This window comes from Barbus barbus (genome assembly GCF_936440315.1).
Source record: "Barbus barbus genome assembly, chromosome: 3".
In the NCBI taxonomy this organism is placed as follows: domain Eukaryota; kingdom Metazoa; phylum Chordata; class Actinopteri; order Cypriniformes; family Cyprinidae; genus Barbus; species Barbus barbus.
In genome coordinates, this window is record NC_136731.1 from 40,477,454 (window position 1) to 40,505,410 (window position 27,957).

The 27,957-nt window shown below is 36.7% G+C and overlaps 2 protein-coding genes across 7 annotated transcripts in view; one reads left to right on the forward strand and one right to left on the reverse strand.

The window, feature by feature from the left end:
• Window positions 1-6,905: 6,905 nt before the first annotated feature.
• LOC306853392 (interleukin-3 receptor class 2 subunit beta-like) lies at window positions 6,906-23,938 on the reverse strand. 6 transcript variants are annotated; one of them, XM_079390755.1, is made up of 14 exons: window positions 23,806-23,938; window positions 16,087-16,262; window positions 14,587-14,719; window positions 14,328-14,497; window positions 14,079-14,230; window positions 11,692-11,839; window positions 11,478-11,598; window positions 11,240-11,391; window positions 11,006-11,133; window positions 10,738-10,909; window positions 9,440-9,539; window positions 9,198-9,267; window positions 8,831-8,928; window positions 6,906-8,342 (listed from the first exon to the last, which is right to left on the reverse strand). In XM_079390755.1, the coding sequence occupies exons 2-14, from the start codon at window positions 16,199-16,201 to the stop codon at window positions 7,913-7,915; spliced, it is 1,989 nt and encodes a 662-aa protein (XP_079246881.1). In that variant the 5' UTR covers window positions 16,202-16,262; window positions 23,806-23,938; the 3' UTR covers window positions 6,906-7,912. The 6 variants fall into 6 exon arrangements, with proteins under 6 accessions (XP_079246881.1, XP_079246883.1, XP_079246880.1 ...); XM_079390757.1 differs by lacking the exon at window positions 23,806-23,938 and adding an exon at window positions 18,933-19,016; XM_079390754.1 differs by lacking the exon at window positions 23,806-23,938 and adding an exon at window positions 18,501-18,967.
• A 3,524-nt stretch (window positions 23,939-27,462) lies between these two features.
• The window catches only part of LOC306845345 (parvalbumin-7-like), a 50,376-nt gene continuing 49,881 nt past the window's right edge, over window positions 27,463-27,957 (forward strand). Inside the window, exon 1 of the mRNA XM_079378082.1 lies at window positions 27,463-27,631. The gene's annotated coding sequence lies outside the window, so the exon portion shown is untranslated. The remainder of the gene's footprint in view (window positions 27,632-27,957) is intronic.

Genomic DNA, 27,957 nt, shown 5'->3' on the forward strand with positions numbered 1-27,957 from the left:
TTAAAAATCTTACCAACCCCAAACTTTACACAACTAAGGCCAGGCCTGATTCAGTCCCACGACCCTGCAAATGCTAAAGTGGGACGTCCCAAAAGTCCATTTATTCCCTATCACCACATGAAGTTCCACTGGCAGTCGGAGGTCTTTAGTGTGCCTGAAATGGGAGGAAAGTTTATTGCGTTGTTACTCAGGGGAGTCGTGTTGTTTGTATTTGTTTTTGGGAAGGTGACAAATATGTTCCTGGACTAAAGGATCCTGATTAAAATTCCCCTGTTTGCTGAGCATAAAGCGGCCAAGTGGCTTTTTCTCAAGGGCACTGACAGATCTACACTCTTCAGCTGAATTTTCTGGAACTAGACTGTAACTCTCAACAAGACTGAATTTGTCTGACCTTTGACCTCTAGCTACGATAAATAATCCATTAATGTTTGTAGCAGTATATTGTGCTTGACCAACATTTATGCAATGATAAAAATGGCCTTGTTTTTGTTTGGTCTGTGTGTGAATGGTTGATGGGGTGCCCTGCTCTGCTGCGGCCCACCCGGACAGATAGACGCACTCCCTCACTTCATATCTGCCTCGCTCCCTTGATAACTGGAATTTATGTGCTGAATTAATGCAATTAATTATGCGGCCCTGCATTCCTGTGGGAGGAGAGGGACAGTGAGAGTCGGCAAAGTGGATCTGCTCAGTGCTGACAATGACCTTAGATGAGCTTGACATTCTGATGCACGAAGATTCAACTCAATCCTGGAATAAACTTCACTATACTTTGCAGTTATTCCATTATTTTAAGTACTGTACCTCCCTTAGTATTTTAAATGTTTATGTACTTCACTAAGAATGGATTGCAACCACTGATCCATGCACTATCTGCACTTTTGGCATTATTGGCATTTTAGCCAATGTACACAAATGTATTTATTCTGTAAGTATCTAACATCCAGAAGATTATCAAAATTACAAACATCCAGAAGATGATCAAAATGATCTTTTTATGCCCTGAAATTTTGTGTTATTTTAGTTCTAGTCATCTACTATTTGATATTTTGAATTGTTTTATTTTTATATTTTAATATTATATTTTATATTTTATTTCAGTCTTTTATATCAGTTTTAGTACTTTAACTTTATTTATTTTTATTCATTCATTCATTTTCTTTTAAGTGTTTCATTTAAGTTTTTATTTTATTTTATCATCAGCTTACATCACCTTTATTTTTTTTAAATTACCAATTTTTTTTTTTTTTTTTGCCAGTATGACGTTCTAAATGTAGGCAAGAAAAGTCTGTAAAATAGTATTGATTTTTCAGAAGTTTTATTTTGATTTATGTATTATTAAATAACTTTAAATAAGTCATTTTTTACATTTTTTATATGCTTTTTAAAATAGAAAAATTTTACTTCGTAAATTATTATTATTATTATTATTATTATTCAGTGTTTTTATGTTGCACTCTGTCACCGAAGCAAGTTCCTAGTTTGTGAATTGTGTTTGCAGACAATGGCAATAAAGTTTCTGATTCTGATTCTGATTCTGATTATACATTGTTTTGTGTTTTAGCGTGTTTTAGGAAACGGCAGAAAATATTCAGTTATTCCACAATTTTTTTCTTACCATGTATCTACTTTAACCTTCTTAAAGTCAGCTGTGTTCTACTTCTACTGCAAACAGTATCGCTATGAATGATAAATGATTTAGTTCATTTCCTTTTATTCCTAGTTTCATTCATACATTTTTATTACTCCAAAAGGAAGATGTATTTTCTCTGAAAGAGCAAAACAGTCACTGAAATATTACGTGCTTCAGTATTACTCCAGCAATTATTACTGAAGCCAAAGCAAAGATATTTGCAAATACAAATCACTCTAATATTTGGCAACCATAAAAGGCCACATACTGAAAGATACCCCTAAGACAGAGAGGATGAGAAAGCATATTCCTCTTTGCCAGTGCACTCGTTTTCCTCCAAGCACACTTAAGCGAAGGTGCTAGAAAGTTTGTTATTATTATTACTGCAAAAGCATGATGTACAGGCACTCAGCGTCCATTTTTGCAAGAGTTAAAGCACTAAGAGCAGATAAATCTCACGTATGCTAACAGAGAGAAGAGTTTGCACCCTCCATAACACACATAAACAGACGTGCACAGGTTGTCCACAAACCCACAGCACTTTTCAATGGCAGTAAGGCATGTTCTGGATAGTGTCACGCTCTGCCTAGACCTGTTGATGTTAAAAATGTGTCTGAAATTCAAAGAATTGATGAAAGAAATTGAAGAAAGTCATGCTAACAGAAAAAAAAGTGTGTGTGAAGCAAAACTTCTAATATGCACTTATATAACACAATAAATGATACAAATATTTAAATTATAATGACAAATTTCAGTAACTTTCGGTCTGTTTGAGCTTTCATATGACTTGAAATATATCTTACAGTTTTGGAGAAGGATGTCAAAGATTTGTACGATTAAAAACATATAGTTACACTCTAAATTAGAGGTGAAAACTGGAACAGATTTCAGGAAACATTGTTTTTCAATGCAGACAAACTCTCTTTAGTGTTGAGAGTTCAAAAAGAAAACTAGATACTAAACGATCATCCTTTTAAACTGGTTTCAGAGAATGTGGATGAAAGACTTCTAAATAAGACAATTCCCTGCAGAAAAAAACAATAGGACCATCACAGAAAACTCTAATGGTTTACACTACAAATACCATTTCAAACATTACAAACCATCAACTTTTAACCATTAAAACCATTAAAAAAATTATTTTCTGTAGTGTGTTTTGGGATGTATTCCATTAGGACTTATTGGTTTTAACAAGCCACCAATAGAAGGTGACCAATTACCAGAAGAGAGCCACAGGGTCCATTAAAACCAGTACAAGTCCCATTATAACCAGGAAAATCATTGCACATTTTGTGATGGTGTCTATTGTTTTTTTACTGCAGGGATGTACAGTCAGACACAGCTCAAACTGTTTAATCAAGTATGCACAAATATTTTCATACACATAACGCATGAGCACATGCCACAAGGCCTTGAATAAGATAACAGGAAGACAGTGTGTGCTGCCGGTACAGATAAAGATCTGATCTTGATTGTGTGTGAACTTGTGTATGGTTTGGGTGTGTGAATATGTGCATTCTTCCGCAGATATTTGTGTGTGTGTGTGTGAGAGAAAGAGAAAGTGTGTGTGTGTGTGTACTGTATGTTTATCTCTGTGCATATTTGTGTGACACTGAGCCTCAAATAACCTCCTGCCACAGACCTTCTGAGACTAGCGGTATTTGTCTTGTATGCTCTCACAGACTATACAGCTGTTACCCTGATGTGCGTCTCAACTCACATTCTGCTGTCCATCACTTATGATTCAGGTTCTGTGTGATCAGCAAGCACAAACATTGTCACAATGCTACATTTTGGTTGCAAGTATAGTGTATATTGCAGTACAAAGTTTTAAAACAGATGTTACTTGCAACGCATATTTGGTATATTATTAGTTAGTTTACCTTGACCCTACTATACATCTGAAACATACATTTTCAACATGCTGCTTTGAAAAAGTATGTATTGGGAAAAGTGTTATACAAATAAGCAAATTGTGAATAAGTCTTTATTTTTTATTTAGTATAGGGACCAATTCTCACTATTAACTAGTTGCTTATTAGCATGTCTATTATTAACATGGAACAGTGTTGTAAATACAACTTAACCACTGATTTCTAGTTGTGTCCTCTTTTGGAAGCCCAAACAAAGTACTTTCGCTTTCACAAAGAAACACAGCGTCTCCAGAACATGGCGCCGGCAGCAGCAACAATACTACAGCCAGAATAATAGTTCTGCCTTCTTTCTTTGCATATACATTTGGGTGTTTTGCAAATCTCCCCACACCGTGACGTAGACATGTGGGGGCGTGTTTGAATGAGCCGTGGTTGAGTCTTAACTTTTATAAAGAATATCTCTTGTGTTTTGAGACTTTAGTCTTTGCAACTTTAGGCATCTTATCTATGCACAAACAGCTTGACTCCAAAGAGAAAGTAAAACTTGAAATCGCATCTTTTTTTTTGATGAAATCTGAGAGCTTTCTGACCCTCCATAGACAGCAAGGGTACTATCACAATCAAGGCACAAAGTCTCCTCCGTGTCACCTTGTAGCGGTGAGATTTTGGAGAGTACCATGATGCATGCGCATGCTTTTCATGCATGTAAACATCGTATGCGCGTGGTGCTGCTGACATTGAACATGCATGCGCTGCTCCTTGTTTACATTCAGAGGAAAACACACACTTGTGTCATGATACTCTCCGATATGGCTCTATAGGATGACACGGAGAAGAAGAGTTGTTGAATAAAGTCGTTATTTTGGTTTTCTTTGCGCTATAATGCAGTTTTCCACATTCAATGTTCTGGGAGCCTGTTGATTGATTTAATGAATAGGCATTTTATCTATTGATTAGAATAAGAATACTGAATTTTCATTTGTATTTCTTTATCCAAATGCTGAATGGCTGTTCACTTTAGGGACGCCTTGAGAAATGTGGGAGCGACTTAGTTATAAACTATACACTACTAAAGATAAACTGAAACTTTTTTATTAAACATCCCACCAAGTTTCTCTCTATACTCACTAGAAGTACAGTTTTTTCTTCTTCTTTACACATAGTGACACACACTTTAGGGTGAGAGTTTGGTTCTGACTCACTGCTTGACATCAGTCCCACTAGTGAATGGGTCTTCACTGAGCAGATCACTAAAGGTCAGAGGTCAGCTCAGAGGGCAGGGTTACTGAGCTAAACAGATTATCTGAAAATTTAGGTTTTATAGAAAGCTGTTGGACAATAGGCCTGTTGATTATGTATGAGTGTGTGTTAGGATTACAAACAGAGAGTTAATTTTTTAGGTAGGATCCCAAGTTGTTGTTTTGAATAAAATCATGTTCAGTGTTTTTAAAAGCTAAATGTGCCTCACTTTTGTCCCTTTAACTAAATACTTACCAGAACAGTTTAACTTCATCATGACCTTTGACCTTGTCACTTCTTAGAGAGTCCTGACCTGAGCACACACGCACAGACACTCACAATGCAACAGCAGTCATATGTGCAGCCAACATGTTTTGCACAAATGAATCTTTATCTCAGAAATTTTTAGCGAACAGGACATGCTTTTGCAGGAAATGCAAAAGTTCTGCTTTTGTGTGATATGCAAATAGCATATCTGTAAATAGGTCTGATTAGTTGTGCTGCAAAGCATGTGCATATTTTCTTCTCATCATCATGCAGAAGTGTAGTTTAGTGGGCTGCTTTGGTGCTTTTATGTGTCCAAGGTTCTCAGTGTGAGTTGCTATAGTTTTGTAAATTTCTATAGTGAAGGAAAACTAACTTTATGCCTCTTTTGGAAAAGCAATGATAGATTTTCTATGATTTTCCAAAAGAGGAAAAATTGCTTCAGAAGTTTTTCGCTTCAACCACGAACAAAGCAGAATAAAAGTCATGCTGATTTGATTCAGTTTATGCATTTTAAAATTAATGAAGTTGGATTGTAAAAGGAAACCAGCATTTTTTGGTCAAAATTGTGAGAAAGGCAATAATATTTTATGTAGCATGCGGGAGGTTTGAGTAGCGCATTCTAGGAAAAGTGAAACAAATTTGTTAAAGGGTTGTGGCATCCCAGAATGCTTTGCAGCATGTATACATTATGTAGTTACTGTTATATGATTATTGCATTTAATTTTATGACTTAATACTGTCATTGTTGTTGATTTCATCATTATTACTGTTTGATGTGCGGTGATGATTTTTTTGTTGACTTCCTCTGTTGATAAGGTTTGTGTGTTAAATGTTGAGGTCTATGTAAAACCATATAAAACATCAAAAGTTTTGTATTTACAATATAGTCTCCCTGCTTTATGTTAAGTGTAATACAAGAATGCCTATAATAAAAAATCTTGTGTTGATAATTTAATATTTGTATAAATATATCGGTATGATCTGACCAGCATGTATTGACTCAATAAGACATTTTGAATTTAATGAATTAACTAATTTAATTGGATAGATACTTGTTTTCATAATGAATCCCCATGCAGTTTAATCTCTGTAATTTCATACCTTTGAGGACTTTATGATTATTTTAAAACATGAGAATCAGTGTTTGCAAAGAATAATATTGCCTGGGGTTTCTCTTGCTTTAATTTTAACATCCTCCAGGCCTAAAAAAAATGATTGTTTTGTATTTCAGGTAGCTTTTGTAAATCACTGAAAGTACTTGATGCTCTATTATTGCAGTACTCCTATGGAGACCCCACGATTGCATAATGGTCTCGTATGGCCATAGTTTCCAAACACCTTGAAGGCTTTCCTGTTTATTTACAACAAAGCAAAGGGGACATGTTGTCCACCGAGAACTCCACCTCTCCCTTCATGCCTCTGTATCTCTCTCTTGGTTTTGCTCTTCTCATTCGCTCTTGAACAATGGATCTTAAAGTCTTTGTGTGGAATGTATTTGCTTTCAGGAGCATGATCAGAATTGAACAGGAATGTCTGTGGAAAAGCAATAACTGTGCGTCCTATTGTCACGGTCATGGCCGTATTAGTGAGGAGGAAATATGAAATTAACGGTTAGAAACTCTTTAGTGACTCATGTTGGTATAATTAAAACATTCACACACATACACTCTCTCACACACACACAAGGCCAGCATGAGGTGCCGAGTGAAGTAGATTAGTCTGCGATAAATCACATCTGCTCTGTGTGAAAGTGATGATACAGACATACTCCGTAAACTCCAGCATGCCAAAAAACACACATGTGAAACACTGAGAGAGACGGAGATAAACACACATAAACAGACACAAAAAAAATTACGTGTGTTTGGAAGAAGAGTACAAGGAGGCACTCTTGAGTTTCAGCTAAAGCTTTATTACCATGTGCTTGAGTAGTTTGCAATCACACCCGCATACAAAATAAACTCTTTTAATACATTCTCCTAAACCAGAGACAGCTATAAGTAAGCCTTTTTTATTTTTTTGGGATTGTGCCTGCTCATGACCAACCTGAAACAATTTTTTTTTTTTTTTAAATAGTTTAAATGTTTTAGATGACACAACAGCATCCGCAATGCATAAGTCAAATAAAGATTTTCAAACTGTAATTTTAAATGTTTTAAAACGTATACAGCACTACTTATATACAAAAACGTACCCCGTTCACTAAAAAGTCGTTCAACCATATTCTCGTGGACTCGCACTTCAGAGCATGCGCAGTATGATATTAGTGTGAATCAAACAATACCATTCTCAAAACCAGTTCAAACACAGCAAACTATTTTTATATTAGCCTATAGTACACGCGACCTCTCAATAAAATTATTTTAATTCCATTTAATTTGTCCATTCCCAAAACATTTGTAAATTGTACATAAATTGTAATACAGTTTAAAACTGTTAGCGAATGTCTGTCAAGCTGCATTAAGTGCAAAAACTGTTAAGAAGAAAGGACATTCAATGCATGCAGCAAGTATGTGAGGCGCTGTGGAAAAACACTCATTTTCGACTAATGCGTTGTTTGCTTTGCACTGTTTGCACTGCGGAAAGAAAAAAAATTCTTACATTCATTTAAAGCAACACTGCCATCTGTTGGTGAGACTGTCACAACAGCTTTAACTCTATAAATCCTACTGAAGCTCCAATGTGTCTTTCACCTCCTTTCATTATGAGCATGTGAAACATTCATCTGTCGCTAGACATTGCTTATAACGTGGCAGTTTATGTAAAGCAAAAGGTTTGAACTACATTCATTGTGCTTAGCCCTGGACATCCATCTCTGGCCCTTCCTCTGTAGGCCCTTCAAACTATCAGTAATTGAGTCTTTGATCGTTATGTTCCAGAATGTGTGATCGGGCTCTGACTAGCCCGTGACGACACATGGCATCGTGAAGTAGCCGGATGGATGAGGGAGGACCATGCAACCCTGATCTGGGCTGGGGGTGTATGCAGGGGGTTCATCTGAAGGGTTATCGGCTGGGCTGTCGATGGGGTCGGGGTTTTGAGTTGCTGGCGTGGAGGTGGGAGGAGTTACAGCGCAGCCTCTATTTTCTGGAGCAAAACTCTCAGACTTTCCTAACACACACTTGTGATTTCTGTCCATAGAGCCGTCAGATAATTTGTCCTGGGTGCAGGATTCCTCGCAGCACAGAATATAAGGCCCGCTGAAGTTCAAGCCTGATTTGTCTTTGCACGTGGCTTCCCCCACATAGGCGTGCAAGTGGTTTGATCCACCTGAGCTTGCCATTTTAACAGCATCTTCACTTTGTGACAAAAGCGGCTCCCAAGAGACACTGTAACAAAGTTAAGTGTAAAAGAAAACTATGGTCAGACTCGGAGATTTAAGAGACCCTCGCATGAAACCGAACCCACTTGCATAATGTGACTTACAGTAAGTTTGAGGGTTTGAAAAGAAAAGCGGCATTCACGTTTCCTTTTTTAGAGAAGTGTTGGTATTATTAACTAAAACTAAAAGCAAAACTAAAACTATTATACATTGTTTTTCAGTAATAGTGCTGAAATATAATTAAAATCTAAATAAGAATAATGAAATAAAATATACTAATATTTGACACATTGTTGAAGTACTGAAATGACTAAAACTAAAGCTGAAATATATTAAAACGTAAATAATTAGAATAAAAATTCCAACCACACAAATATGTCTAAACCTAAAATGAAAACTGAAAATATAAAAATAAAAGCTAATCTGAAATATTGATATATATGAAGACAATTCGTATTTTTATTGCAAAATGTTGTAAGTTGATTCAGAGCTTACCTGCTTTGGCAGAGACTGATGTTGTCTGCAGCCAGAAGTACACAGATGGAGGTTGACTCTTTCTCACTCTGGAGACTTGGCCATCCACCGGGAGTCTTCTGAAAGAGAGAAAGATAGAAAAAAAATAAAAAATTATGTAATGCATATAACTAGGTGTAATTTGGAAGAGTGGATTAGGCCCTACTAGTTAGACTGTACTTAGACTAAAAAGGCATATTTGCCATCATTTTAGCTTTTGTGTACCAGAAACAGTGAAAAGGTACTGAAATAAAAACAAACTGAAAACACTACACCAGTTATACTGTGCATCAAACTGCAGATTCACCTTAAACATTTACTGTCCTGAGATCAGTTAGTAAAGACTCACCTTAATCATCCCCTCCAGCACTTTGCTCTTTATGGGTGATGGAATCGATCCTTTCCAAATCTTGATCCTTCTATTATAGAATGACATGCATGAAACAAACAAAAACTGCTAAACATGAACAAACATTCCTGTACAGTGTAATGAGATGAGACTGATTTCCAGAGAATGTATAAATTGATTAAATGTATGCCATTGTGGATGAATGCATAACTGCATGAATGTAAATGTATAGTGGGTTTCACCTGTGTACGATTGGCAGGCTGCTGTACAAGGTGAAAATAAAAAGCACGGCCACAAACACAGCAGACAAAATGTAGATTACAGGCCTGATGGGTGATGAAACTACAAACAGACACACAATGAGTTTTTCTTATGCATCACGTATTGAGTTCTGTCCTGTGGGTATCAACTACTTTTGCATAAAGCATAAATAATTTTACAAAGATATTTCCAGATCTTTTCTTTTTATTATGTCTTTGATATTTTAAAAGAAGCTCGTGATGAATTATGTACACATGAAGCTGATTACTTCAATACAAAAAAAGACAGAAGGGCATGCAATGCAATGCATCCAACAGGACACAGTAGGATCATTTTTAATTATATGTCTAATTATGAAATACTGTTAAATACACACTCTGTAAGTATTCTGTATATCTGAATGAATGAATGCTTTACAATATTTCATTTGTTAACATTAGTGAACTGCATTAGTTACCATTAACTAACAATGAAAAATACTTCTTATACATTTATTAATATTAATTTGTTATAAAACTTTCATAATACATTATTAAAACTAAAAGTGGTATCTGTAAATATTATTTAATGGCCTTGAGCTAACATGAAATAACAAGAAATAATTATATTTTTATTAACTAACCTTAACAAAGATGTAACAAAGTTAGGTAACACTTTATTTTAAGGTGTCCTTGTTACACGTCACATGTACTTACTATTATAATAACAATAAATTATGCATAATTACATGCACGTAACCCCAAGACAAACCCTAACCATATAAGTACATGTAGTTAATTAATATTACTCAGTACTTAAATGTATAATTACACTGTAGCAAGGACACCTTAAAATAAAATGTAACTCAAATGTATTTCTCATTGTTCGTTAATGCATTAACTGATGTTAACTAATGGAAACTTATTATAAAATGTCACCAGACAAACATGCAGGGTGAATTTTCATGTACACGCCAATTTTTTTTAACAGTATCTGATTGTATCTCAAAGTAATCCCAATGTAAAAAATTAGCCCAGTCCAATTTATATATCAAAATTAATAATTTTATTTTCTTTTAACTGAATGAAGTACTGATGTAGTAATTCATTTATACTTTAAATTACAAGGACAAAATAAACAATGAATTATTTTAAACATCGTTTTAAATGTGAGATTAAAGCACATCTCAATTGTGAACTGGGCATTGATAAACTATCCAAATTTCTCTCAAATTAAATTAAATATATCAACATTACAATAGGATATGATCAGAAGCGCACATCTGAAATCAAGCCGTTACCTGGCTTAATAGTGAACACTGCTGGTTGCGACCATTCTGATGGCTCAACGCCATATGTCTCATCAGGTTTAGGCAGTAATCTGATCTGGGCCTGGTATTCAGAAGGATCTAGATCCATAACTGAAGTGTTAAAATTGGTCTCCTTATCAGAAAGGGTAACATTTCTTGAGGTCTAAAATGAGAAAGTGAAATCATGCATGTGATTAGTCACAGCTACAATGAATCATTTAGTAAACGCAACGCAGATGCTGAAAGATAACTAACGCACCTTGTCGGTCGCGATTTTTAGCTGGATGGAGAACTTAAGATCTCTGGAAACATCTGGTTTAGACCAGTTCAGTATGAAAACACCATTGCTTTCCTTCACATGGACCTGGTCAGGTTGTGAAAGTTTAACTTGAAGAAAAGGACAATGAACGTTAGTGCTCCTCCCAAACTCCAGACGGCAGCACTGGCATGCAAGACTCTGCTAAAAAATAACATTTGAAAAAAAAACACTCACTGTGTTTTGAAGTACGGAACGTCCTAGAGTAGTACACTGGTCTCAGCTCCACTGTTAACAGGTAAGGGTCAGGGGTATTTACAGAACACATGAACTCAGAAAGCTCAGCGTCTCTCGACTTCAGCTGAGGATCTTCACAACAAGCAGAGGGACTGATGGAGAGAAAGAGCTGTCAGTGTACAGGATGTGCTTTAGATCAGTTTTTAGTCACATGAGTTTGTGATGATGGAGAACTCACCTATCACTACGACTGCACCAGAGATGATAAGACATAAACTGATCATGTTCTGTCTTCATTTGCCAGGTACACGTCACAGTTGTTTCTCCCGCTATCACGCACTGCAGGTTAAAGACTCCATCTGCGAGAGGTCATGAACTTCAGGTATTTGCAGTGTAAAAAGGACATTCTTGTCTATTTTAGACTATTAGCAAAATAGACGCAAAATGAATACCATTGTGAGTCTTCCAGGACACCAGGGGGCTCCAGTCACTCCAGAGTCCCATGTGACCTCGCGCCCTCACTCTGGCTTCAAAATGGTAACCAGACAACAGTGACTCCTTGTCAATCATATACTCAGAAGCATTGATGTTATCCACAATCTGTTCCAGTAAAAGAGAATGAGAAAACAGATTCATTCTGTGTGGCCGAAATAGTGTACTCTCTGAGTACTTAGCAACTGTTAAAAAACATAATTATGCTCTAGGAATGTATGTAGTATAAATGTAATTCGGGCTGCGTTCTACTTTGCCTTTTGACTCACACTCGCAAACTTCCCTATGCACTTCCCCTTAGGGGAATCCCCGCTGCCATTTTAAATTGTGAACTTTAGGATTCTTACATTCAGGGCTCAGAATGTTTCATTCTGGCCCAATGCAAGCGTTGCATGGCACCCATGCGACATAATCACTGATATACATCTGAGTCGGAGGGAAGGGCCTAAAAAAACTAAATGGAACACAGTCTGGCCTGTCCCAACACCCACAGTTTCGATCTTTGCACTTGACCACTTGTCTACTTACATGACGTATTTCCTATGGTCCAAGTGTTCAAGTGGGACTGCAAGCCTGTGTAGAACTATTCGGAAACGCTTACAACATAGTGTAAAAAAGCTTTGTTGACATATTCAGTTTTTTAAAAAAATTTTGCACTTTAAAATAAACTTTTTCTGTTTCTGTTCAATAGACCCTATGAACAAATTATGATGCTTCTTATTAAGTGATAAAAAACAGTTGCAAACATTTTTTCTTTATCTGGGTACTTACTATTCTTTTATGAATACTGTGAATTCAGACACACTACAAAATGTTTTTTGCGTACTGTTTCGGATGCAGCCCTTGTTTATGAGAGTCATTGAATCATTCATTTAAAACACTGATTCATTCACGAACACAATGCCTGCATCCCAATGTGCATACTATCCACCCTATCAGCCCTAAATAGTATTGAAAATTACTATTATCACATAAAATTTAAGATAGGATGCACATTGGGACGCAGACAGTCTGTTGACTGCCTATGCGAGCGAGTCATTGAATCACTCACTCAACCGATTCGTTCAAAACACTGATTCACTCAGGAAGTAAACGCCACTGTGTGGTCAACATTTCCTCAAAAGTATAAGTTACTACTCAATATTAACATCTTATTTATTGAACTGTTGTGTAAAAAACAATTTCACATTCGTAGACATGCGATCAATGATACTTTTAGTCAATTCATCACACCAGAAGATGATTTGTGTGCATAAATATTAACAAGAAGGTAGACACTTGAATATGTGTGCGAGGCTTAGGCCTGAACATCGCTTCAAGATATTTCAGTTTACAGAAACAGTCTGTTATTCTCCTTGACGCTGCAAACTAGTAATTGTTTTCCAATTTGTGTAATTTAGTTTCATAATGCATCCTAAGCATCAGAAAATAACTTCCGCTTTACAAAATAATAAGATGGATATCAGTAGGTAAATAAATAGGTAAACAAACGATGCTCTGCCAACCTGTCCCTATATAAATGCATAACACACTCAGAATTTACCTATGTAAATATATCCAAATCTTGACAGTGGATCTGTCTCCGGTTTCAGAATGCTAGCATCACTCTTTCATGTGGAGGCTTTATCTTAGGTGGGAATCGTGTGAAGTCTGAGGTTATGATGGTGTGTCATTACAATGGCAGATTGTGGTGTTTGATATTACAGTGAAACAGAGCTGCTTCTGCATAGACATAGGCAGGATATCCACAAGATATCCTATCAGATAATATTTGAGTGTGTCAGAACCTTAATACAATTCAGGCTTGGAGTCTATTGGCATTGTACTAATCAATAGTTTCATTACGAATATAAATATATACAGTAGTATACACTGTCTTTCAAAAGTTTGTTTAGAGTCAGCAAGATTCTTTATGTTGTTTTTTTTTGAAAAAAAAAAGATGATTGAAATCATTCTAAGATGCTGATTTGGTGGAATATTTATATGGAAATCATGATAATGTTTTTCATGATTCTTTGATGAATAAGTGTGTGGATGTATAATTTGACTTTTTATATATTAATATTATTTATTATATATATATATATATATATATATATATATATATATATATATATATATATAATTTGATAGGAAAGGATGACGAATCCGAAAAAGAAACAACAACAAAAAAACGCATACGAAAATTTCAGACTCAGTGTGCAATGGCCTTATGGGTGCATATTAGTACCTTAGGTATATAAGCATTTTGGGTAGATAAAGCACAATGATTATTATTATTCTTTTCTGACAGTGTACTGTGTATGTGTGTGTGTGTGTGTGTGTGTGTGTGTGTGATTGTACTCACAGTCCAGTCCTGCATGTTTCTGCGATACTGAAGCTGGTACACAAGAGTTCCTGTGATGTTTGAGGATACAGGATACGGGCTTCTCCAGGACAGCAGATGACCTCCGCCATCGGCCACCCTCTCTGTCAAATCAATTGGGGCCCTAACTTTTCCTGAAATCACACACACACACACGCAGAACGGTGAAAGGCTTTTCCATGCCAGAGATGCTTTAGAAGGTAAATGCACATGCACAAAACACACACTCACCATGCTGAGAAACGCTGAGAGTTGTGGCTTTGTGCACACAGGGTACTTTGAAGTATAGAATGTGACTTGTACGTAAGCCAAACCTCTCAGAGTCATAGCGGCACACGTGAGAGATCTTCCCATTGGATAAAAGCACACCGGATGCATTCGAGACGCAAAGTGTGTCTTCACTACAGAGAGGGAGAGAAAAGGAAAAAGTTATTTTGCCCATTGTAGAATTTCTTTCATTGTGAGTTTGTTTGTCTCTTTTTTCACCTACTCTGCCTTTTTGTCATAGTAGTATAATTCATGTGTGTTTTCTTGTGGATGAACTTGAGAATCGACCTCCCATGTGCACTCTGCATAGCTCAAGTAGTCATTGTGGCACTGCAAGGAATCCAGCACTGCAGATTCTGAAACAAGAGTTCAAAGGTCAGTATTAAATGTAATGACATCAGATCATGACTGAGATGCACAGATTTGATAGACATTGCAACATAAGAGTCACTAAATTGCCACTGCATCCCAAAATTATTATTATTTTGTTGCTTTCAGGCGAATAATACTTAATACAGGCTTAATTAGTTTAGTAGTACAGGCTTAAATAGTGGCACAGATCAGGGTTATTATTTAACCAAAACGGAAATTAAAATTGAAACCATAAAAAACACATTTTTGTTTCTTGAAATAAAATAAATGTTAACTGAAATGAATTAAGATATATATTTTATTCCAGCTAGCAACATTTTTCATTTTAATTTGGTTTACTGTGATGTAATAAAATAACTACAACTAAAATGAAATTAAATAAATAATAATGAATAAATAGACAGAGAAAAAGAAAAAGAAATAAAAATGACAAAAACACAACAAAATGACTAAAATGGAAAATATAAAAATAAAAATGGATTCAAAATATTAATACAAATTATAATAGTATTTTAATGATGCTAAAAACACCACAGTTATTCTTTTTTCAGGTAAGATACTTATAAAATTTAGGTTTTTGTATTTGCAATTTATATGACATTTATATGACTATGAAATGTATTTTAGGTAACTGTCTTAAAATGTTTTTCACTATTTTAGTATTTTAGATAGTTTTGCAGTGTAATTCATTTTCCTTTTTTGTAATTTTTAAAAATAAATAAACTTAATTTAAATTCTAATTTAAATATTAATTTTAAAAAAGAGCAGTCATTATTATTTGTAGCTCTTGTTTAGTGTGTGATATTACAAAACATGTCAAGCTTCCCAAAAGTGTTTCATGTGAACTATTGCTCATTAAAAATTGCAATGTCATATCATATATATGCAACACACACACACACACATACACTATTTTTCCCCCAGATGTGTGGCCACAAACAGGAACTTCCAGTGACTTACTAGACTGACAAAGCTCTGGGTGATGTAAGTTTTGGCTTGCTAAACTTAAAGGGATTTTTTCCATCATTATTATTAGATTCTGCAAGGCTCTCAAGATTAGTTAGAAGAGAACTTCTTAAATCAGATCTTCAGAGCTGACCAATCTAAGCCGCGTCCTGAATTACAAGTGTCTGCAAAGGAAAATCTCTATTGATGTTTAGTTTGGTCCAAGATAAGGATTTATTTTGGCTGGGATAATAAAATGTATATGTATGCGTTCAGAACGGAGGGCCTAGGAAGATTAGAACACGCTGATAAGGGTCTATCTGGCGGACACAGGCCTGAACTAAACAGGTTGTATGAAAAAGAATTGAATGCAATAATATCTGAGAGTGTTATCTTTCTCTCTCACCTTTCCCAGGCTTGACTTCATGATGAGGACAATTTTCATCACTGATGTCCCCCCTGACCAGCAGAGCGAATCCAACCAGATGCAGAATCCATGTAGAGAACATTGTACCTGACATCCAAGATCAGAAGCCTGGTGCTTGTAATAGCAGGTGATTCTTCTGGTTACTTTCAAGATATCTGAATAATTAGAAACCAGTTCTGATGGTTAGAACCACTCAATTTAAAGGCACAGTTCACCCAAAAATGACAATTCTGTTATCATTTACTCAACCTCATGTCATTTAACCTTACTGACTTTTAAAAGACACTGAGCTGTTCTTCAAACTCGCTAACACAAACACATAGGTCTAAAAACACACCACAGCCATGTTTATGAGAATTCTCATTGGTTTTAAGCACAAAATGTGCTTCTTTTTCCTCTCACACGTTTTATGCTCACAAAAACACATAGACCTACATTTTCCCCCTCATTAAAAAACCATTTGTCACTGAAAGTCTGAAAGCCTTTGCATGATGTAAACTTTAAAGGTGAAGTGTGCCTCAAGTCATTTTTGTGCCACCAAACAAAATTGTAAAAAATAATGACTGTTTTCAAGCAAGTTTCCTGAGCGCTACTCCTGTCTACCATTGGTCCGACAAACAGATTGTTTCGCCTCAACCTCATATCATTGGTTGCATCTAGAGTAAGAAGTGATTTAACATTACACACTTCACTTTAAAAGTATTTTAAAAGTGTCACAAAGCATAGATATTATATTGCTTACTGTTTGTGACAAAAGCATGGTGACCTCCAAATCCATCTTTCAATGAAGAATTCAGACTCCATCTTTTAATGAATGGAGCGCTTCCAGGAACAGGTGAACATCTTAAACGCCGCTGTAGATCTTCATACAGCACGTCTTGTACATAAAACCGCTCGTTTGGGGGTGAACCTGACCATCTACCCGTAACCCACTAATGGAGCTATGTAGTGTAAAAACAGACGTAGTACTGTGTGTCGCATGTTTCTCGCAACTGCCAGGAAACTGTAAAGAAAGGGATTTCCCTAAGCTTAAAAGAGGGTGAGGGGCGTTGGGGGAAAGAGATGTGGTCACACAGAACACGTCTTGTCGGAAATTGACTTTAAACTGTGTTTAGTTTGTAAAAGTTAGGTCAGTTTCTTATGTGTTTTTTTTATGCAGTTTTTAAGTTTACGCTTTCATTTAGAGGTTGCACGGCGTACGGTAGGTGTGCTATATTTAGCTGCGGTGAAGTACACACGTGTTTGTAGGTCAATGAACTCAATGAAGAGGGCAGAAAAAACAAAAACAGGTTTTTGCTCCTACAGAGACATAAACTACGTTTTTTCTACGACGAATCTCGGTGGTCTTGACTTGCGCATGCACTGCACTGCATTGCAAAAAAAATAAAAGAAAAACTGCAACACGGTAAATTTACTTGAGGGTAACATGTTTTCTGGAATTTTTTTTTGTATTTGTTCTTGTTTTAAGCACAATACTCTAAATTATATTTATGCTCTTTTTTTTAATGTTGAGTGTTTTATTATTTTAGGTTAAATTGTGTAATTTCTCAGAGAATCCTAGGGATTAAAAAGTCTTCAGAGTGTAATTGTCTTAATCTTTTTTGGTTTCTGATTATCTGTTAATAATCTGGGTATTGATCAACCTAGCAAAGCTAAGGAATGAGGGTTTTTCTTTTCACGAGAATCCCAAACCAGACATTTCCAATGCATTTTCAAACCCAATCTTCTGTTTTCACAACTATTACGATTATCTTTGATCCAAATAAAGATCAGTATAAAGGTTATTTTTGATTTGGAAGTCTACAGATACACTTATAACAAATTAGTTTTTTGGAAATTGTGAGATTACCATGTCATGATCACCTCATTAAAAATTATCTTTTAATATTTTATTATCAGTGTTTTTTCAGTCCTTGCGACCTCAGTAAATTAGTTATTTTTTTTCTATATACATATATATTCACATTCAAATTTAGTTATTTAGCAGATGCTTTTATCCAAAGCCACTTACAAATGAGGACAATAGAAACAAACAAAACCGGCATAATGCCTTTTTTTCTCTCCTTGAATTGGTTGATATTTTTCACACATTAGTGCTCTATTTCATTAACTCACTTAAATTATAATATAATATATTACTGTATTATATTATATACTTTCTAATAATTCTGTAAACACCAGCAGCTTATAGTATATCATTGTTTATATTATAGTACATAGTATATATAGTCTTACTCATTTCATACCATATATTTTGTAACTTCAGTAAACGGCTGTATATAATTTCAATAGCTCAAAGCCTACTCTGAAAAGAAAAACATTGAAAAATCTATGAATTATAGAGTTTCATACTCCTCTAAATGAATATATTTGTTTAAAAAAAAAGTCCTTACCTGTATGTTTATCATCAAGAAAGGCTTGTAAACATTCCATTAATCAGTGCTTGGATAAAAGTGAGTTTAACTTGGTCTGATGCAGTCAACTTCAAATCAGTATGCTTTCCTAAGCTGCGTTCTCATTACTGAAGTGCAATTGCACTCATGAGATCATTTACTTTAACTACCTCAAAGCCAAAAGTTCCTTTTTTCTCACTCAGTTGGGTAAAAACATTACATGCTTGGTCATCAGAAACAGTCTTGCCACAGGAACAAGGTTAACTGAATGTTAACAAAAAAACATAAACAGCACCATATTATGGACATGAAAAGTCACAGCTCTCAGAAGCAGGAAAGACCACCTCAACACAAGTATTCACACCAACAAACTTAAATTCACACTGAAGCACCCACATTAACACACATGCTAAGATACACCCATGAACTCACATATGCAGACTCAAAAGAGCTTTTCAGTAAAAGGCAGGAGATCTTGGAAATGTCAGAAAAGTATCTCTTCCTCTTCCTCTTTCTGTCTGTACATGATGCATGGTTTTGCATGCATGAATTATACTCTGCTCTTCTATTCGATTTCATAGTGATCAAAGTCATTCAAATCAAATCTAATCTGTTTTTCGCCTTTTTGATTAGATGCAGATGGAAGAATGTTTGAACATCCAGTCTATTTCTCTCATATTTCCTTTAACCACACGCAATTCCTTGGTAACTTGAGCAACAGTCCTAAATGAAGGCTAACCAAAAATACTCAAAACGCTTAGCAATGCTGGTAATTCTGTGACACTGGATTGTATTTTTGGCTTTTTTAATTCACAGCATGCCATGGTTTATACTAGGGTTGGACAAAATAATGTGACCACCTGTCAGTCCTGTGTCTGTGTCTGTGCCTTCCTCTTCCTGTCCTCCAGAGTGCCCACCCCACTGGATGGTATACGGCGTGAGGACACGCCTTCCGGAGGGGGGCGTAATGTCAGTCCTGTGTCTTGTTTCCCCCTCCTCTTGTGTCTATATTTGGCCTTCCTGTCCTCGTTCCCTGTCATCAGTAGTCAATTAGTCCTGTTTAATTTCTCCGCACCTGTTTCTGTTCTTCCTCTGTGATTTCCTTGTGTTCTTAAGCCCGGTGTTTCCCTGCCCCTGTGTCCGGTATTATCGTCATCTCGACTCGTCACCTCCATGTCTCCTGTGATCCCAGTGTTATCAATAAAGTTCTGAAGTTGGTGAAGTTCCTCGCCTCCGCGTTGCCCTGCTCCAGAGTGGGCTCTGACACCACCCTTTATTATAGGGGTTATTAACATTACATTATAGGGTAACATTGTATAGGCTAGAGCGAGAAAAAGAAAAAAAGAAAAAGTTGGCTCATAATTAAAAGATGCAATTATCTTTTTGTTCTCTATATTCTCTAGGTTGTGTATCAAACTGTGTTCAGCAGTGTTAAGGGCAAAACATAAGAGATGTTTAGCAGTTCGTCTGCTAAACAACGAACCGCCCTTTGGGATGGACATTCTTCATATTTTGGTAGCCCAAAATGAATTTATCTAGCCCAAATAAAAGAGGCATCAGGTGTACTTCACAAATCAGCATGATGAAAAACTTTGATTGTGTATTTCCTTCAAAGTCAAGACAGTAGGGGTGCAACAAATCACACAACTCATGCTTTGGATCGTATTACATATTGAATGTATGAATACATATGCGACCCTGGAGCACAAAACCAGTCTTAAGTCGTTGGGGTATATTTGTAGCAATAACCAAAAATACATTGTATGGGTCAAAATTATAGATTTTCCTTTTATACCAAAAATCATTAGGATATTAAGTATAGATCATGTTCCATGAAGATATTTTGTGAATTTCCTTTGTGAATTTTGATTAGTAATATGCATTGCTAAGAACTTAATTTGGACTACTTTAAAGTCGATTTTCTGAATATTTTGATCGTTTGCACCCTCAGATTCCAGATTTTAAATAGTTGTATCTCGACCAAATATTGTCCGATCCTAACAAACCATACATCAATGAAAAGCTTATTATTATTCAGCTTTCAGATTATGTATAAATCTCAACTTCAAAAAATTGACCCTTATTACTGGTTTTGTTGTCCAAGGTCACATTTGTTAATTATTATTAAAATGAAAGTATTATGGTATTTTGCTATTGAAATTTAATGTTCAAAGAAATATTTAATGAGAAAATTGTTTAATTACGTATTGATTGACACTTATGACTGGTTTTGAATGAATGAAAGAATATGTCAAAAGATCTAACCACCAACATCCATGAAAGAGCTGCAACTGATACAACTTTTATAACAGATAACATTGCTAAACAGCGAAAAAGATTTCATGATCATAAAACTTGTGCAGCACCAAGATGAACTTCAGCATTTGCACTGTCCAGACAAATTGACTTGAATATTGAATATTGATAGCTGACTGGAGTATTATCAAACCACTGTGGGGAGTTTTGGAGAGAAGAGCGAGAAGCAGATTTCCTTCTTCAATGTCTCTAAACCAACTGGCAGATGTTCTGATAGATGACTGGAGAATATTTAAAGGAGAGTATTTTGGGTTGGAAGCCGAATTAAAGGCAAAGGGTGATCAACCACCTTAATAATGAAATATTGTTCATATTATTTTGTCAAACCCCTGTAGAGAAATAAGAAATAGTAAGAAATAGTAATTACAGAGAAGGACTAGGAAATATTGCATGCTAGCTTTGACATTTCATTGCCCACATAAGCACCAAAGGTCAATTTCTCAATGCATGTACTAACCACAAGACTACGGCCACAGAGTACATGATTTCAACTGCTTCAAAACTGTCTTCATTATAGCTCCATCAAGGAAGTATGAATGAAATTTCAGCTATAAAAATTCACATTGAATGCTTTTATATGTGTTGGTTTGTATGCTCTCTTCAGTTTTGATGGCTGAATGCTTGATCTGTGCATTAAAAGTTCAATCACATTAAAGCGATGTGAAACTACGACGCTTCCTGACCACAAGGGACTGTCCATAAATAAGATTCTGATATCTATGCCACAAAAATAGTTTGTATGAAATATTAAGCTCAGCTTGGATGGCAAATATCAGCTTCCTTAAACATGCATCTACATGAACAAATAAACATTTAATCGGCATGTTTCAGTAGAGCCTTTACAAAGCATTATTGTGAGAATTGCCCTGTTAGAAACAGTTATTTTTAGTGTTCCCCGGTTGCATTTATCAGATTTTTCATCGTTAAATTATGCTGTCAGTCTCCAAACCTTCTGTGGACATTGCAAGGCGGGAAGCATTGTAGAGACAGACATATAGATAGATTCACAGCATTCACCCCATTTTTCATGAGCTGAACTCAAAGATCTAAGACTTTTTCTATGTACACAAAAGACCTATTTCTCTGAAATATTGTTCACAAATCTGTCTAAATCTGTGTTAGTGAGCACTTCTCCTTTGCCGAGATAATCCATCCACTTCACAAGTGTGGCATATCAAGATACTGATTAGACAGCATGATTATTGCACAGGTGTGCCTTAGGCTGGCCACAATAAAAGGCCACTCTAAAATGTGCAGTTTTATTACACAGCACAATGCCACAGATGTTGCAAGTTTTGAGGGAGCATGCAATTGGCATGCTGACTGCAGGAATGTCCACCAGAGCTGTTGCCCGTGAATTGAATGTTAATTTCTCTACCATAAGCCATCTCCAAAGGTGTTTCAGAGAATTTGGCAGTACATCTAACCGGTCTCACAACCGCAGACCACATGTAACCACACCAGCCCAGGACCTCCACATCCAGCATCTTCACCTCCAAGATCGTCTGAGACCAGCCACCCGGACAGCTGCTGCAACAATCGGTTTGCATAACCAAATAATTTCTGCACAAACTGTCAGAAACTGTCTCAGGGAAGCTCATCTGCATGCTCGTCGTCCTCATCGGGGTCTCGACCTGACTGCAATTCGTCATCGTAACCGACTTGAGTGGGCAAATGCTCACATTCGATGGCATCTGGCACTTTGGAGAGGTGTTCTCTTCACGGATTAATCCCGGTTTTCACTGTACAGGGCAGATGGCACACAGCTTGTATAGCATTGTGTGGGTGAGCGGTTTGCTGATGTCAATGTTGTGGATCGAGTGACCCATGGTGGCGGTGGGGTTATGGTATGGGCAGGCGTATGTTCTGGACAACAAGCACAGGTGTATTTTATTGATGGCATTTTGAATGCACAGAGATACCGTGACGAGATCCTGAGGCCCAATGTTATGTCATTCATCCACGACCATCACCTCATGTTGCAGCATGATAATGCACGGCCCCATGTTGCAAGGATCTGTACACAATTCCTAGAAGCTGAAAACATCCCAGTTCTTGCATGGCCAGCATACTCACTGGACATGTCACTCATTGAGCATGTTTGGGATGCTCTGGATCGGCGTATACGACACCGTGTTCCAGTTCCTGCCAATATCCAGCAACTTTGCACAGTCATTGAAGAGAAGTGGACAACCTGATCAACTCTATGCGAAGGAGATGTGTTGCACTGCGTGAGGAAAATGGTGGTCACACCAGATACTGACTGGTTTTCGGACACCCCCAATACAGTAAAACTGCACATTTTAGAGTGGACTTTTATTGTGGCCAGCCTAAGGCACACCTGTGCAATAATCATGCTGTCTAATCAGCATCTTGATATGCCACACCTGTGAGGTGGATGGATTATCTCGGCAAAGGAGAAGTGCTCACTAACACAAATTTAGACAGATTTGTGAACAATATTTGAGAGAAATAGGCCTTTTGTGTACATAGAAAAAGTCTTAGATCTTTGAGTTCAGCTCATGAAAAATGGGGGCAAAAACAAAAGTGTTGCATTTATAATTTTGTTCAGCGTAGATAGATAGATCTTAGTCTTAGTCAAATTTATTATCCCCGAAGGGCAATTTGTTTCACAGCCAGCAGTAAACCATATGAAACAATGACAAGCACCACAACACACAAACAAAAACAAAAACAGATGACATCCATTAATATTATACATAAAATTATTTATAATTTAAGAAACCGATGGCAGCTGGTATAAAATAGTTTTTAAATCTATTGGTCCTACACAAAGGCAAATAATATCTGCGAGTAGAAGGAAGCAACTTTAAAAAAGTCTGCAAGGGATGGCTGGGGTCATTCATAATAAACTCAGCCTTCTTCAAAGACATAGCCTTATACAAGTCATTCAACTCATTTAAAGTGGTACCGACAATCTTACCACACACTATAGATAGATAGATAGGCAGATAGACAGATAGCTCACCAAATGAAGTTCATCGTCCAATTATTTTTTTTCCTTTTCGTCATGCCATTACCATTTTAGAAACAAGGATTTCTGATTACTTGACAAACGACAAGTCAGCCTTTACTTGTACTTGTCAAGAGCGTGACTGTCTGTCAGACCAGATGTTAAATAGAAAAAAATGAAAGAAGAAAACAAAGAGAGATCGTGTGAAGATACGACATGCAATGTGGGGGAAAAGGCAAACTGTTTATTTACAGATGAGCAGAACGAGCCTCTGTAGATCACAGCCTTGTCATGAGTGAAAATATGTCTTATAATATTTGATTCCTATCAGATGCATTTGTTTTGATGGCTTCTATTTCATAAGCAGAAGAGAGCTCGATCAGCATATTTCTATGTACAGCAGTTAGTTGCTTCACTGATGTAGCTGTGAATACAGTATGCACACAATACAATAAAACAGTACACTGCTCTACACTACTGTACTCGCTGTTCAGGGAGAGGTTTGTCTCACTTTGAAAAAACACACTCGTGATACATACCTTGGCTCTGTGCAGAGCTCTGTTTTCGATTGTACAGAAAAGACAGGGAAAACAGTGGAAAATGTGTGTTGGCTTGATCAGAATTTCTGTCTCCCAGGAAAATGATGAGTGCAGACAAGAAGAGAACAAAGCAAAATATACAGTTTTGCTTGTGGACAAACAGTTTACTTGCTTTTAAGGGCACAAACTGCTCTTATTATGAACTCAGTACCTTTTAAACAAAATTTTGTGTCCATGCAGACTCAGAAAAAAAGCACTGGCCCCTTGTCCCTCCAGAATTTGCATGAAACCAACCAAAAGCCATCTGACTGTAGCCAACCCATGGTGTTTTTTTGCATGCAGTATGCATCGGATGAGCTATGGATGCCCTGTGCCCATTATTTTTCGTGCATTGTAGTTAAATTCATTACTGAACGTCACAAACTATGTAACCAAAAGGACTGGAACAATATTCCCTTTTGAAAAAAACAGCATATGCTGGTTAGGTATGTTTTGAAGCATGGCAGCTAGTTAGAGCTGGTTTAAGCTGCTCCTGAGCTGGAGCTAGTTGCTTAGGACCAGCACATGACCAGCTTAAACCAGCTGCCATGCTTCAATACATACTCAATAGGGCTAGCATACAAGGATCCATACTTTAAACATCTATGAAAAAAGGATGTCGTGGGCATTTTTGACCTACTGTTTTAAATCAGCTACAGTGTTGTGAAAAAGTGTTGGCCCACCTCCTGATTTTTTATTTTCATGTTTGACACACTTTAATGTTTCAGATCATCAAACAAATTTAAATATTAATCAAAGATAACACAAGCAAACACAACATGCAGTTTTTAAATGAAGGGTTTTTTTTATGAAGGGAAAACAAAATCCAAACCCACATGGCCCTGTGTGAAAAAGTACACACAGGGCACCCCCCCCCCCCCCCCCCAAAAAAAACATAACTGTGGTTTATCACACCTGAGTTCAGTTTCTCTAGCCACACCCAGGCCTGATTACTGCTACACCTGTTCGCAATCAAGAAATCACTAAAATAAGACCTGCCTGACAAAGTGAAGTAGACCAAAAGATCCTCAAAAGCTACACATCATGTTGAGATCCAAAGAAATTCAGGAACAAATGAGAAAGAAAGTAATTGAGATCTATCAGTCTGGAAAAGGTTATAAAGCCATTTCTAAAGCTTTGGGACTCCAGCGAACCACAGTGAGAGCCGTTAGCCACAAATGGTGAAAGCATGGAACAGTGGTGAACCTTCCCAGGAGTGGCCGGCCGACCAAAATTACCCCAAGAGCGCAGCGACAACTCATCCAAGAGGTCACAAAAGACCCCACAACAACATCTAAAGAACTGCAGGCCTCACTTGCCTCAGTTAAGGTCAGTGTTCATGACTCCACCATAAGAAAGAGACTGGGCAAAAATGGCCTGCATGGCAGAGTCCCAAGACGAAAACCGCTGCTGAGCAAAAAGAACATAAAGGCTCGTCTCAGTTTTGCCAGAAAACATCTTGATGATCCCCAATACTTTTGGGAAAATACTCTGTGGACTGACGAGACAAAAGTTTAACTTTTTGGAAGGTGTGTGTCCCATTACATCTGGCGTAAAAGTAACACAGCCTTTCAGAAAAAGAACATCATACCAACAGTAAAATATGGTGGTGGTAGTGTGATGGTCTGGGGCTGTTCTGCTGCTTCAGGACCTGGAAGAATTGCTGTGATAAATGGAACCATGAATTCAGCTGTCTACCAAAAACCTCAAGCTGAAACGAACTTGGGTTCTGCAGCAGGACAATGATCCAAAACACACCAGCAAATCCACCTCTGAATGGCTGAAGAAAAACAAAATGAAGACTTTGTAGTGGCCTAGTCAAAGTCCTGACCTGAATCCTATTGAGATGCTGTGGCATGACCTTAAAAAGGCGGTTCATGCTCGGAAACCCTCCAATGTGGCTGAATTACAACAATTCTGCCAAGATGAGTGGGCCATAATCAACCCACAGCGCTGTAACAGACTCATTGCAAGTTATCGCAAACGCTTGATTGTAGTTGTTGCTGCTAAGGGTGGCCCAACCAGTTATTAGGTTTAGGGGGCAAGCACTTTTTCACACAGGGCCATGTGTGTTTGGATTTTGTTTTTCCTTCATAATAGAAAACTGCTTCATTCAAAAACTGCTTACTTTGATTAATATTTAAATTTGTTTGATGATCTGAAACATTAATGTGTGACAAACATGCAAAAAAATAAAAAATCAGGAAGGGGGCCAACACTTTTTCACACCACTGTATATGTAGTACAAATAGTATTTGATTTGTAAATGTGTATGAATTTTGGATGTTCATTATCCATTGGCTGACCACTTTGTTTTAAATTTGTGACTTACTGTGGTATATATGTCTTTTAAACAAGATTATGGTTTGGACTAAGTTTCCGTAAAATAAAGATGAGTATTAAATGGTTAGCTGCACATTAGCTTATTGTTAGCATTATTAGCACATGAGGCTGGTCACGTGCCATCCATCTGGGTTTTTATTCTGTCTTTCCTATTCTGTGATGGATTGTATTCATTTGCAGAGCAGTTTTACTTTCTCAGAATCGTGTTTGTGAAGTTTGCATATTCACACTTGACTGATATCTGGATTCCCCTGTTTCTAATTTTGTTCGACTCAGTTGAATTTCACACCTTTTACGCTTCGGTTGCTTTTGTGAGTGTTTTGTTTTTAGATATGAAATGATCAAAACCCCTTTATCCTTCTCTGAGCATGTGTAGGATGCAAGCGTTTGAATACATTTTTTGTATTTTGAGTTCACATTGCAGTTTAACAAGAAAACCATTGTCTTTCATTCACAAGGTCTTGCCATCTGGACATTTATAACACTTTTTAGTCATTTAGCTGCTAACACTACACGTCAGCGGAGAATTTTTGAATCCGTGACTCAGTTCAGAAGAAAATGTCTCGAAGTCATGTGCCCTAGAGTAGAAGTGTCTCTTACTGGCCTCTCATTCCTCTTTTTCTAAAATCACTTTGTTAAACTCTGTGCCCTGTGATTACCGTTCTCCCTCAGAGCCTTGAGTGATTCTCTCAAAGAGTTCTCTATAAAATCTGCGTTCTCTAGACTTCTTAACACAACTTCCTGGTGATGAGTGTTGTGTCTTTTTTCAGAGTAAACTCGAAAGCCACAATAAAGTTAGAGCTTCCTTATTTTAGCTTTTTCAGGACCTCTTTTTCCACTGTTAAACCTTTAGTTTGTTTTCATATAGTTTATTTCAAGTTATGCTACTCTGAAACACGACGGTGACTCATTATGAACAGGTAGGATGGTTGTGAGGACCAAAATTACTTTCAATTCCTGTTAGGTGTTTTACAGGAACTGTTTTTGGAGTAATTTTGTGTTGTTTGTGGACTGAACCCTAAAACACCACATAAATCAAGGGTTTAAAGTAAATCAACAATTTATGTGGTGTAACGTGAATTAGTGTGTTGTTCTAGGATACTTTGAGGTGTATAATAATATAAGTAAGCTCTTCAGTAACAATGCCAGCAGTATCAAACTATGTGACAGTATCAAACAAGAAGAGCCCTTAGAGCAACTGGGCATTGTGGATATTAAAGATACATTTCATTTGAATGGTAACAGC